We start from the raw sequence: 13,255 nt of genomic DNA, 5'->3' as shown, positions 1-13,255 counted from the left end.
TAAGAATAGTTTGCCCTTTTATCTGAGTATTTATGTATAATTCTGTTCACAATGCATGAAGATTTGCCTTAAGCAAGACCATAATAAGCCCTATGAGAGCGGTGGCTCATTACTCAATTTCACACAACTTTTTTTTTTTTTTGAGATGGAGTCACACCCTGTTGCCCAGGCTGGAGTGCAGTGGCGTGATCTCGGCTCACTGCAAGCTCCGCCTCCCGGGTTCACGTGCTATTCTCCTGCCTCAGCCTCCCGAGTAGCTGGCACTACAGGCACCCGCCACCACGCCCAGCTAATTTTTTGTATTTTTAGTAGAGACGGGGTTTCACCGTGTTAGCCAGGATGGTCTCGATCTCCTGACCTTGTGATCCGCCCACCTGGGCCTCCCAAAGTGCTGGGATTACAGGTGTGAGCCACCGCGCCCAGCCGCACACAACTTTTAATAGATGGATTGCTGTTGTACTAGCTTTCCAAATGTGAGACTAGCCCACAATCGACAAACATAATGGTGTTGATAAAGATGTGGAGAATCAGGAACCCCCCCACGTTGCTAGTGGGAATGGTGCAGTTGGTGTGAAAGACAGTTTGGTGGTTCTTTGAAAAGTTAGAGAATTACCCTAAGACCCAACAATTCTACTCAGTTTATGACCAAGAGAAATAAAAACATGTCCATGGAGAAATCTGTACATGAATATTTACAGTAACATTATTCATAATAGTCAAAAGGTAGAAACAATTCAAATGTTCACCACTGATAAATGGATAAACAAAGTATGGTAACATTATTCAGTCATGCAAAGAAATGAAGTACTGATACATGCTACTACCTGGATGAACCATGAAAACTTTACATAAGTGAAAGAAGCCAGACACAAAAGGTGACATATTGCATGATTCTTTTTATATGAAATAAACAGAAAAGGCAAATCCATAGAGACAAAAAGCAGATTAATGGTTGCCAGGGGATAAGCGGAAGAAGGAATGGAATGAAAAGGTTTTGAAATTAGAAAGAGGTGGTGGTTGTATAGCATTGTGAATGCACTAAATGTCAGTGAATTGTACACTTTAAAATGGCTAACTGCATTTATGTAAATTTTGCCTCAATGAAAAAAGAAGTAGACAACATACCTTGACACTTATAAAATTCATTCTACTCTCTCGTGCAATTACCCCAGCTAGTAAAGTTTTTCCTGTTCCAGGCGGACCATACAACAGTATTCCTGTTCTTTGTCGTATGGGCAAGTTTGCAAATAATTCTGGATACTGAGAAACAAAAAAAAAAATATATGAAAAAGAGCTCAAGTCTAAACAGAAATGACTAAGTAGCAGCTAAAGATCAATGTATAGAAAAAAATATTCAGATAGTAATCACCACCACCTTTCTTCAGTAACAGCAAGTACAACAGTAGAAAATAAAATTCCTACTAAAAACTATAAATGAACTTAAAGGAACTACTACAATTTTTTTCCAATTAAGAACACATTCTATATAAAATGCATATAACTGCATCAGAACGTCTTTCTATTTTTCCTGTTTTATTAAAAGTACTACATTTAAAAAGTACAAACCAATCTTTTAACAAGTATAGTGCCTTTCATGGATATGCTTCATGGGGCAAGTTATGAGAGCTGTGTGCATTCAAATCTCTTCAATCAAAGATAGTAAAATATCCCAAGAGTCTCCAGGCTGAACAAATAATTGACTGCTTCTCAAATTACCTTTTAAAGCACCACTGCTCGAGAACAAGAGGACTTTTTGAACAGGTGAGCCAAACATGAGGCTACTGTCAGCAACATCCTGGTCTCCTTTATTAGGTATGCCTATTTAGTTCCCTCTATTGAGAATATTCCCACTCACCTCTACTGCTCTAATCTGAAAGAAGCCCACACAGCAGTTACGCATATAGTCTCCATGTACTGTATCTGGATGTACTGAATCTCCATATACTAATGCTTGATGCCCACCCAATCCCAGCATTGGGATCATGATCCTGCTAGCTAGTACCTCCATGCCCATGTTCTCTCACACTGGTTTTAATAGTCCTGGGCTGCAATCAGCATGTCCCAGGCTCCAGTGGCCACTGTGCCCAGGAGTTGCCATGCAGTTACATGAAACCCAGGGTCCTTACCCATATTTTTTTTTTTTTTTTTTGAGACGGAGTCTCGCTCTGTCGCCCAGGCTGGAGTGCAGTGGCCGGATCTCAGCTCACTGCAAGCTCCGCCTCCCGGGTTCACGCCATTCTCCTGCCTCAGCCTCCCAAGTAGCTGGGACTACAGGCGCCCGCCACCTCGCCCGGCTAGATTTTGTATTTTTTGGTAGAGACGGGGTTTCACCGTGTTAGCCAGGATGGTCTCAATCTCCTGACCTCGTGATCCGCCCGTCTCGGCCTCCCAAAGTGCTGGGATTACAGGCTTGAGCCACCGCGCCCGGCCTTTACCCATATTTTTTTTCTCACTCCTTTGCACGGGTCCCTGATCTTATGCAATGATCTTTGCTTCTCAGATTTCTGATTAAAACACACTACCTCCTAGACTCTACCATCTGATCTTCTGAAGAACAATCTACATTTGTCTCCTCTATCCTGCTATCTGCCTCATCTATACCTGCCAACTCTGCTTTTCATCCCAGGTCTGGAAATCTAGCTTCACCCATCAGTCCTGTTAACCTTGATAACTCTTCTACCTCCTAGTTTATTCCTATCCATTTCTGCTCAAATCGTAATAGACAGTTCATCTTGTTTTACTACAATTTGAATGATTAAAGCAAACAGAATTATACATCAAAATGTATTTACTGTAACTGTCACCTCAGCTTTCTATTGTAAGTTTCTTATAGTCAAAGACTGCATCATACACACTAAAATCTGTCAGCCTGGGCAACATAGCAAGACTTTGTCTCTACAAAAATTAAAGATTAGCCGGGCATATTGGTTCATGCCTGTAGTTCTAGCTACTGGGAAGGCTGAGGCAGGAGGATTGCTTGAGCCCAGGAGTTCGAGGTTGCAGTGAGCTGTGAGTGTGCCCCTGCACTCCAGCCTAGATGACAGTGAGGTCTCAACTCTAATAAAAAATTAATTAATAAAATAAAAAGTTGTTAAAGTACCTAAAATAGTGTCAGATATTTATTTGGTAACTCAGTAAACACTTGTTGACTCACATGGAGATTGGGCAAGCTAACACATAAAGCCAAAGCCAATAATACAGTGGTTCTTCTGGGAGTAAGTATTCACTTTTTCTTTTTTTTTTTTTAAACATACCTTGGCAGGTAACTGGATCGTATCCATGAGTATCTGCCTAACTTCATGTAACCCACCAATCTTGTCCCAACCCAGGTCTCTAGGTTTATGTAGGTTGACACTTCGCAAAGACGCAGGAATAAATCCATGGAGAGCCTTTTCGAAGTCCAATGTTGTTAAAACTAATTCTGTTTAAAAATAAACAAAATTTCTTTTAGTAGTTATATTTCACTATATGAATTTTCAAAATATGCCATCATTTTAGCTGGAAACACGAATTTTCTACTCAAATAACTGCTTATTCAAATACTACAATGGAATATATTTAATTCATGTCTTACTACAATTACATTTCTCCACAATAGAAAGAAGATTCCAAGTTCAGGTTTTAATAGTAAAACATACTTTCTCTGGTGGATATACTCTGACGAGAGAGTCGAGAATGTATGGCTCGATCCACAAGTACCGTAAAATCTCTAGCCACAAACCCTCCAGTTTCTTTAGCTACATGCTGCAGGTCAAGATCGGTGAACTTGTTTATATCACAGTCCAGTTTATTTTTTATTACATTACACAGAATTTCACATCTTTGTTCCTAAAGAAAAGCACAAAATTCAAATTTCCAATTTTATTCAACTGTATATTTTAGAACGTATATTTGGAGAAAATCAGGTTGACAAATCTATAGTGACGGAAAGCACATTGGTAGTTGTCTGGGGATGCAGCGGGGGAGGGATGGGTAGTAAAAGGGCTAGGAGGCTTCTGGAGTGATGAAAATGTTTGTTTCCTTAATTGTGGTGATGGTTTCATGGCATCTACATATGTTAAAATTGATCAAATTGTACACTTTATGTGAATTTGTTGTACTTAAATTATATCTCAATAAGGTTGTAAAAAAATCACATTAATAAATGATTGTCATTTCTTTCTCCAACAAGAAGCATTTTTAGTAATACATGGTTCCTTTAATAATTTTTTTTGGGTTCTTATAAAACTTATTACTAAAAACATATTCAGTGACCAATATCTCAAATACCATTCTATTATCCTTAATAATAGATATAATACCTTTGTTCTTCAATAGCAGTTAACTAGCACAGGGTCTGAATATTTAGGGTAGATGCTAGGTGAAATTTTTTAAGAATTTAAAATATGTTTGCCAGTCCTGGAACATACTTCTTTCAGCTCAGTGCCACTAAAACCCTCATGAGTTCCCAAAGGGGACTAAGTGCCATTATGTGATGGTGGAAAAAAAAAGTTTAATTAATGAAGTGTTTAAAAGCCATCTATCTATTTCTCTCTGTTCTTTCTCATTCAAAGAAATACCATTTTCAAAAAAGTCATTTTCTTGGAAAGTGCATACTAACATTTCAGGTGGCTATAAATTATAATTTATGCCTCTAGCACAACATGCACCAAATGTTGACTTACATATCCTTAAGATCATTAATAGGAGCATAAGTTTAAAGCCACAAATTACTAATAAAATTGAAAAATAATTTCTAGAAAAGGGACATAATTCAATAATCCTTACAAATAGTGTATTACCTGATTAGGAGGCTGAATGTGTTGGATGCACTGAAATATGTGAACTCCTTGAGCAGAAGCAAGTAAAGGATGTAGAGATTGTTGAGACTGACTTGTGGCAATCAGTGCAACCAAACTTCCCATGGAGATAAACTCTTTTATCATATCATTCAAAGCTGGAATTAAGCAATATAGTGTAAAAGCTTAGGAAAATAAACATGAAATTTAAAATTATACATTCATTAAAATAATGATACTCTAAGGTTGACCTTTAAGGTGGAATATGTATGGTATCACTCTTTCATGTCTTTAAAAAATGAATCCATCTAGTTCTTCCCTGATTTATCTATCAAGGACCTAATAAATCTAATGGAAGCACAAGAGGTACTGCAAACTCAGACCATATACTCAGAGCAATGTCTAATGAGGTTCCCTACTCATGGATCTTATGAAATAAAGGAACGAGTGATAAAAATTTGTCTCTGAAATAAATATTCTAGAAGGGTGATAAATTTCCATACTGTATTTTGTTTGTTAAAATACAGCTCATATTCCTATGACTTCCAGAACAATCTCTTCCTACCCCAGGTCTTGTAAGGTTTCATATGAGAAGGTCAGAACTGAAATCGGCATTAATAATGTACATCTGAGTCCTGTCCTGACCTAGAAATTTGCAGCACTCCCTTAAACTCTGGACTAATAGATCTAGTATAAGAACAGTAACAGATCGAGTGTAAGATTAGTAACACCAGTCCTATAGATGCTATAGATTTCAAAATTTGAGATTAATACACTAGGTAATATAATCCAAGCCACTCTTGGTTGCATTTTATATCTATTTCAGTTCTTAAGAACCTTGAAGCAAGTCAATGCTGCCAAACCCTCCAGTCTCACTTCCCTAGCACTCCTCTCCTTGCACTCTAAGCTCCAGTCAACAGGGTATTCCCCAAAGTATCATTACTTCCTATACCTCTGTGCTTTTGCTTGTAGACCACGCTTCCTTTGCTTCTTTATTAGTATGAAATTGGTTCACGCTAATTTCTACTCTTCCATCAAAACTCAGCTCAGTTATCAACTCCTCTAAAAAGCTTTCCCTGATAACTCTTTATCCCACATCAACCCCAGTATAGGTTATATGCTCCTACACTACTCTGTGTATACTTCTCGCACAGTGTATTCTGTCACCTCCTTGTTGGTCACCCTGGTCAAATTAATCACTCTGAATTTCCATTTATTGACCTGTGAAGCCCAGGGAATATCTTCATGCAGAATACAAAGCAATCCAAGAAAGCTAAGAAAGGATTGGCTACTCATACACAGTAGCCATCATTATTAGTATTGTTCTGTACTAACACTGTTCACCCTTCTTTTTCTCCTAGACTTTTGAGAATACAGACTGCGCACAAGCGTTTGTCAAATATTTGTCAAATGAACAAAAGAGTAAATCTGTAAATTAAACAGTAAGTAAAGGAGAATGAAAAACCCTAAAGGACTAAGCATGCAGTTGCAGAATTTTCATACTGTTTTTACTCTACCAATTTTGCTAATACAGTCTATAGGACAACTGTAGAATGCTATCAGGGGCCTTAAACACAACACTTAACATAACACATATATTATTCTCTGAAGAGAGTAGATTTATTGTTAAGACTAAAAATGCTGACTGACAAAAGAACAAGACCTTAAGCCAGTGGTGGATGCATTTACCATGAGCAAGCCGCTGGCTCTGCACCGCATCAGGACTGTGCTCATGTTCCGGGACAGCAGGCAGTCCAGCAATGTGGTCAAGGTCATCCAGCAGAACAACAGATGGCTGCATCCACACTGCTTCTGAGAAAGCCACCTCTAGGGTTTTTTGTATGTTTTCAAGCCTTTTTCCTTAATACAGAAGATATGAAATGGTTTCAATATTATTTCAGTGCTGGGAAAGTTCAGGTTGTCCTTTTGAAAGCATTAGAAAAGCTCAATACTGATATAACTATAAAAATTTGATCTATATTTTATTAATATACCAATCACAAAAACTTGTTCATCATTAACATGGTTTAATTAATACAGTCTCAAAGGGTGCAGTAAAGTATCAAATTTTATAAAACTCAGAAAAGGAGGCCAGGTGCAGTGGCTTATGCTGGAATCCCAGCACTTTGGGAGGCCAAGGTGGGCAGATCACTTTGAGCTCAGGAGTTTGAGACCAGCCTGGCCAACATGGTGAAACCCCATCTCTACTGAAAATACAAAAATTAGCCAGGTGTGGGTGGCATGTACCTGTAGTCCCAATTACTCGGGAGGTTGAGGCACGAGAATTGCTTGAACCTGGGAGATGGAGGCTATAGTGAGCCGAGATCACACCACTGCACTCCAGCCTGGGCGACAGAGCAAGACTGTCTCAAAAAAGAAAAAAAAAGAAAAAAGAAAAAAAGAAAAGGAATATGCTACTATAATTTCTGTATGCGTGTATTCATTTATACCCAGTTTCACCCCATTGAAAATTTTAGATGGCCTACAACAAAATTAAAAAAGTAGGATGTGGGAAAACATAAGTGAGAGTAAGGGATCAAGATTCGTGTAAAATCAAATGCAAATGCATCTGCCTAGAGATCCTGGAGTTGCTATATTTGAATCACAAATTTGGCTTCAAACTTCCTGGTGAGTTACAAAGTTTAAATTTACAAAGAACAGGAAACACACATGTTCATGATTAGTTGGAACTATATGATAGAGGTACCCAAGGGGGAAAAATTGACTGTTCAAAGTAAAAAAAAAAAAAAATTTAATTGAATAGATAATAATGTAAATGTTAAGGACTTTAAAAGTACAAAAGTGTTCTATGGTAAACTGTAATTCTCCTCATTGCTGTCCACAGCCTCCTACTTTCTCTCTCCTGAAGCAACCATTCTCCCAGTTTCCCATAGCAATTCAGAGATCATTTATACCGATTATATTCTAAGTACTAATTTTTCAGAGTGGTGTCAGTGAGCACTTCCAGGAATGTAGTCTACAAAGAGTTCTGGCTAGAAAAAAAAAAATAGGCCTCCATCAAACATGGAGAGTTTTAGAAATTTTATCAAAAACATTAGAAAGCCAAAGACTTAAAATTTCTAAGAAATTTCAATGACTAAATGATGAACAGAAAAGTTAAAGACTAGATGATAGGTGTATTTATTAGATTGATAGCATTAATTATAACATTCCTGTCTTTCTAATGAAAAAGGGATTTATGTAGAGTGTTACCATATTCATACCTCGTAAAGCTTTACAGTCAACTCTCTCCACATGGGCATCCAGTTTGTCAAATGCTTCTTTACAGATTGCTTTGGCTAAAGTTGATTTTCCACTTCCCTAGAAAATAATTGCTTTATAAGAATTCCCAGTATATTCAGTCACAGAAATAGTTTCTGTCGTTATGGCAACCACCAAGATTCAGCCTCAGTTTTATACAGTCTCTTCCAAAAAAATAAAAGAAGAAGAGGGAATACTTCCCAACTCATTTTATGAGGCCAGATTTACACTGATAGCAAAACCAGACAAAGACAATACAAAAACAGAAAACTGCAAACTAATCACTTTCAAACTTAAATGGACAAAAGCTCAGCAGAACATTAGCAGATAAAACTCAGCAATGTAGAAAGAATGATACACCACAACTACATGGTATTTATCACAGGTATGCAAGGCTGGTTCAACATTTGTAAGTTACTCAACCCTATCAGCACCTTATAGCCTAAAAAAGAAAAACCATATAATTGTATCAACTGACACAGAAAAAGGGCATGGAGAACATCATCACTCTTATTCGTCATCACTCCCCCAACACCTAAAAGCAGACACACAGAAATATTAGTGAATAAATGAATGCTTTCCATATGTCATATAAACCCTACATAAATACCTGGTCAAAACCCAAAGAAAGGTAAATGAAAAGTTATTAAATGTTACAGAAAAATGAACACACCTTAACCACGTACCTTTCCTCCTGTGAGTAAAAGAGCTCCATTCCTAAGTCCTGCAACAAGAGACATCAGCTGCCGAGACAAAGGGCGTCCCAGGAGGCTATGAGTGATGTGCTCCAAGGAGGATACGCCTAAGGAATTCACTCCTCTGTAAAAGATATACATGGTTACATGATAAAAGACTGAAGCAGGATAAAATTTAGCTATAAAAAATGCTGAATTTTGCCTTCCCAGTATAGTTAATTAATTTTATTTTATATCTTGTTTTTTTTTTGAGGAAGGGGCTTGCTGGGTCATCCAGGCTGGAGTGCAGTGGCGTGAACCCAGCTTCCTGCAGCCTCAAACTCCCTGGCAAAGGTGATTCTCCTGCCTCAGCCTCCCAAGGAGCTGGGACTTCAGGCATGTAACACCACACCCAGCTGATTGGTTTTTTTGTGTGTGCATTTGTTGTAGAGATGGGGTTTTGCCATGTTGCCCAGGCTAGTCTCCAACTCCTGGGCTCAAGGGATCCATCTGCCTTTGCCCCACAAAGTGCTGGGATTATAGACATGAGCCACCATGCTCAGACTAGTTAATAAATTTTAAAAGACTAAAATCTTAGAAATTGTCCCCTACTTGAGAGAAAGTATACTGATTAATGTCGAAACTGAATCCAAGCTTTTTTTTTTTTGAGACAGAGTCTTGCTCTGTCGCCCAGGCTGGAGTACAGTGGCATGATCTCAGCTCACTGCAACCTCCGCCTCCCAGGTTCAACCAATTCTCCTGCCTCAGCCTCCCAAGTAGCTGGGATTACAGCTGCCCTCCACCACACCTGGCTAATTTTTGTATTTTTAGTAGAGACAGGGTTTCACCATGTTGGCCAGGCTGGTCTCAAACTCCTGACCTCAGGTGATCCACCCACCTTGGCCTCCCAAAGTGCTGGGATTACAGGTGTGAGCCCGGCCTCCAAGCTTTTAAAATTAGTTTTATTACTTTAAAAATGTGCAGTTACTAAAAGTTTTGCCCTAATAGAACTCCTTAAGGAATCTTAACACACACACAAAAACACCTCTAACCTTCAAATGATTTAATTTAGTAATCAACATAACCATAAATGGGTGCTTTTGAAGTACTGAGGATAACAAAAACTTATTTCCTCTTAAATATTACCAATGAAATCCAGTATCAATCTGTAGATTACATTATACAAACACGAACTTTAAACTACTTCTAGACTGTGACTGCCTGCCACTTTATATGATCACATAAGAGTCTGAAGAGATTTTACTTTATGCAGGACCCAGCACTTTGGAAGGCTGAGGCAGGCGGATCACTTGAGACCAGCCTGGCCAACATGGTGAAGCCTCATCTCTACTAAAAATACAAAAAATTAGGCAGGTGTGGTGGCGCATGCTTGTAATCCCAACTACTTAGGAGACTGATGCGGGACCATTGCTTGAACCCAGGAGGCGGAGGTTGCAATGAGCTGAGATTGCATCATTGCACTCCAGCCTGGGTGACAAAGTAAAAGTCCATCTCAAAAAAAAAAAAGAGATTTTATTTTATATTAATAAACACTGTGCTATATTTAAACATTTTGCCTTTATGGTTTAATGCTTTTACTAAAACATTTACAGATTATACCATTCTAGGAAATCAAATCACTACTACTACATCTACCAAAGCTTCTGTGAAGACTTCTAAGAGGTAATGCTTATAAGAGATTCTCATATTATATAAGAAATATGGAAATTAAGAGAAGTTTTAAAAATATTTTTTATATTTTAATCTAGCCCTACTGAATCAAAAGAGAATTTTTTAAATATTTGATAATATAAATAAATACCAAATATAATTACGTAATACAAGAACGATGAAGGAAAATACACTTAATTAATTTGACAAAATATTTTTAAAAAAACATTCTAACTAAGATTTTTGGCTATCTAACTTTTAAAAATAGTATTTATTTGTTCCTAAAAATTAATTGTTTTATCCATTATTCAAGCATATATGATCCAGGTGATATCTAGTTGCTTTCTTCTCATCGATCAATTCTCAAAGTAAAATTTCTAATAAGCTTCAGACTTCTAGTTATTGAAGAAGACAAGGTTATCCCCTACCACCAGGGATGGATAAAACATAAAATAAAGAAAAAAAAAAAAGAAGACAAGGCAAATTTAAGCTAGGCGTGAAGATAGAGACAATCCTTGAAAAAATATCTACTAATCATTAGTAAGATCACTTATTGATATTAACATCTACTTTAATATTTACATGGAAAACTCTGCCAGATATAATATTAAAATACGTCTCTAAACATGCTAGTTTGGCCATAACTTCTTACCCCAAAGAGCTCAGCTTTAAAAAAGGAAGAATAAAGTCAATTTCCTCACTGTTTTCTTCTTTTACCATAGGATCTAGAAGGACCTATAGTTGCAAGGAAAAATCAGTTTTACATTTCAAAGTATGTCTTTTGCACGTTTTTCTCGGGTCCCAGAAAACTAAATTGCTGATTCTGTTATACTAGAGAGAATAGATAAATTATGCATGCAAGATCATTATTTAATCACCCTTGACAATAACAATGTACCCATCCAGGGAACATAAATATTTATGGTCAACAAGCAGAAAGAATGTTATTGCCTTAATACATTTTACAGATATATTTTTATTATAATTTTGATTTGTGTCACAATTATCCTTTCACAATTCTTACATTTGTATCTTCTCCAAATGGTATTCCTTCAATAATATTTCAAAAATAAAGAAACAATGTCTAGTTCCAAAACACTGAAATTCTAAATAATTAGAGTATCTTCAGCTTTATAATGACAAGAATGAATGTCCTAATCAAAAAATAATATTGTAAAAAGACCACTCTTGGCTGGGCGTGGTGGCTCACACTTTTGGAGGCCAAGGAGGGCAGATCACTTGAGGTCAGGATACAAATACAAAAAATACAAAAATACAAAAATACAAAATACAAAAAATACAAATACAAAAAATAGCAGGGCATGGTGGCATTTGCCTATAATCCTAGCTACTAGGGAAGCTGAGGCAGGAGAATCACTTGAACCTGGGCGGTGGAGGTTGCAGTGAGCCGAGATGGTGCCACTGCACTCCAGCCTGGGTGACAGAGCGAGACTCTGTCTCAAAAAAAAAGACCACTCTTAAAATACTTCTAGAAGAGCTGGGCGCAGTGGCTCACACTTGTAATCCCACCACTTTGGGTGGGCAAGGCAGAACAATTGTTTGAACCCAGCAGTTCAAGACAAGTCTGGGCAACATGGTGAAACCCTATCTCTACAAAACATACAAAAATTAGCCAGGCATTATGGCATGTGCCTGTGATCCCAGCTACTTGGGATGCTGAGGTAGAAGGATCACCTGAGCCTGGGAGGTTAAGGCTGCAGTGAGCCATGATCGTGCCACTGCATTCCAGCCTGGGCAACAAAGCGAGACACTGTCTTTAAAAAAATAAAAAACAAAAAACTTATGGAAACAAAGAAAAGTGATCTGATAATATTTCTGAAGAGTTGCAAATTTAAGAACTGTCAAAATATGATGGGTTGTACAGTAAAATTGCATGTAAAAATAGGAATTTTTAAAAATCAAAACCCTTAAAACTACGTTTTCATTTGTTTCAATCCTAGAAGAATTTTAAATCATGATCCATTTACCAGTTAACACGATCAACTCTATTCTTGGAACTTAACTGTGCTAAGGCATTCATTTTAAATTTAGGATAAGTCAATAATTTTACAGATACTTTAAAGAGATTACAGAATAAAATAAAATATTTTAAATCAAGTTATTCCTTACTCCTACCTAGTTTTTAATACACTTCACAATGCAAGATGTTACAAGGAAATTCATACTTTATTATCGATCATATGTAACAAATAGTATTTTATTAAATATTCAATAATATGCTATTACTTGTATTGTAGTCTTCTGCAGCAAACTGGGACTCAACAGAAAATATTTTATCTTTTCTTTTCCCAAGAATGAACTATGCTCAGAGAAAACTCCTTCAGCCCTATTAAAAAGAAAGTAATAAATGCAGAGTTAGTATTGAAACAGAGATGAAATAATTTAAGATTTTCAATGTCAAATTTATTTAAGTTAAAGGCTTTTCTTTTTTTTTTTTTGCAACAGGGTCTCGCTGGAGTGCCCAGGCTGGAGTGCAGTGGCATGAACACGGACCTCCTGGGCTCAAGTGATCCTTCCGCCTCAGCCTCCCAAGTAGCTGGGACTACAGGCATACACCACCACGCCTGGCTAATTTTTGTATTTTTTTGTATAGATGGGGTTGCGCCATGTTGGCAGGCTGCTCTCGAATGCCTGGCCTCAAGTGATCCGCCTGCCTCGGCCTCTCAAAGTGCTGGGATTACAGGCGTGAGCCACTGCACTCAGCCAAATATATTTTTCAATACATAAAATCTACTGTTTAATTATCAAAATTACATTTCACTATTCACATACTGTTCACATGTATGACAGGTTGCAAGAACAATTTAAAATGTACCACTATTTAAATAGAAAAAAAAGTCAAAATAACAA

At 37.3% G+C, this 13,255-nt stretch overlaps 1 protein-coding gene across 1 annotated transcript in view; it reads right to left on the bottom strand.

The window, feature by feature from the left end:
* PEX1 (peroxisomal biogenesis factor 1) overlaps window positions 1-13,255 on the bottom strand; it is a 42,530-nt gene that overhangs the window by 12,066 nt on the left and 17,209 nt on the right. The window contains 10 exon segments of the mRNA XM_017870313.1: window positions 1,126-1,260; window positions 3,255-3,421; window positions 3,639-3,828; window positions 4,782-4,936; window positions 6,468-6,638; window positions 8,003-8,099; window positions 8,726-8,858; window positions 11,037-11,119; window positions 12,632-12,681; window positions 12,684-12,731. Coding sequence (XP_017725802.1) covers window positions 1,126-1,260; window positions 3,255-3,421; window positions 3,639-3,828; window positions 4,782-4,936; window positions 6,468-6,638; window positions 8,003-8,099; window positions 8,726-8,858; window positions 11,037-11,119; window positions 12,632-12,681; window positions 12,684-12,731 — 1,229 coding nt within the window.

This window comes from Rhinopithecus bieti, unplaced genomic scaffold (genome assembly GCF_001698545.2).
Source record: "Rhinopithecus bieti isolate Rb0 unplaced genomic scaffold, ASM169854v2 scaffold_5191, whole genome shotgun sequence".
NCBI lineage: Eukaryota > Metazoa > Chordata > Mammalia > Primates > Cercopithecidae > Rhinopithecus > Rhinopithecus bieti.
The sequence above is the reverse complement of the archived record's forward strand: the minus strand, read 5'-3'. Positions and strand labels throughout refer to the sequence as shown.